General features: G+C 55.3%; 1 protein-coding gene across 1 annotated transcript in view; it reads right to left on the reverse strand.

Moving 5' to 3' along the window:
* Positions 1–369, reverse strand: part of GRAMD4 (GRAM domain containing 4) — a 95,508-nt gene extending 95,139 nt beyond the window's left edge. The window contains exon 1 of the mRNA XM_018552519.1: positions 192–369. Within this exon, the coding sequence (XP_018408021.1) occupies positions 192–220 (29 nt within the window). The 5' untranslated portion in view covers positions 221–369. The remainder of the gene's footprint in view (positions 1–191) is intronic.
* Positions 370–421: the final 52 nt, after the last annotated feature.

Consider the following 421-nt stretch of genomic DNA (forward strand, 5'->3'; position numbering starts at 1 on the left):
ACACACACACAGAGAGCCGGTGCAGTAGCAGAGGTGACAGCCAGGTGAAGGGATGGATGAGGATCAGGATGGCTAGACTGGAGATAGAGAGAAGCTCACCGGAAACAAATAAGCTGCTGGCAGGCTTCTCATTAACCCCTGGCATGCCGAAGAAGCAGAGAAGACATGAGCCAGTAATGGGCCTTCCTTACCCTGCACCGAAATCCGAGCAAACTTTCATCCAAGCTGCTCCTTATCTCCCCTGGTACTGTGCACAGCCCGCCGCTTCTTCCTATGCAATCCAGCGGTAGAGTGTCAGCATGGAAATGATTAGTGATGTACAGTGCTCAGAGCTCTCGGACCCCTCCCGCCTCTTACGCAGATCAGCCGCTTCCACCCTCCTGATCCCTGCCACCCACCTCTTTCCACTGTCCCCCTCCCC

Source organism: Nanorana parkeri, unplaced genomic scaffold (genome assembly GCF_000935625.1).
Source record: "Nanorana parkeri isolate BGI_ZX_2015 unplaced genomic scaffold, ASM93562v1 scaffold90, whole genome shotgun sequence".
NCBI lineage: Eukaryota > Metazoa > Chordata > Amphibia > Anura > Dicroglossidae > Nanorana > Nanorana parkeri.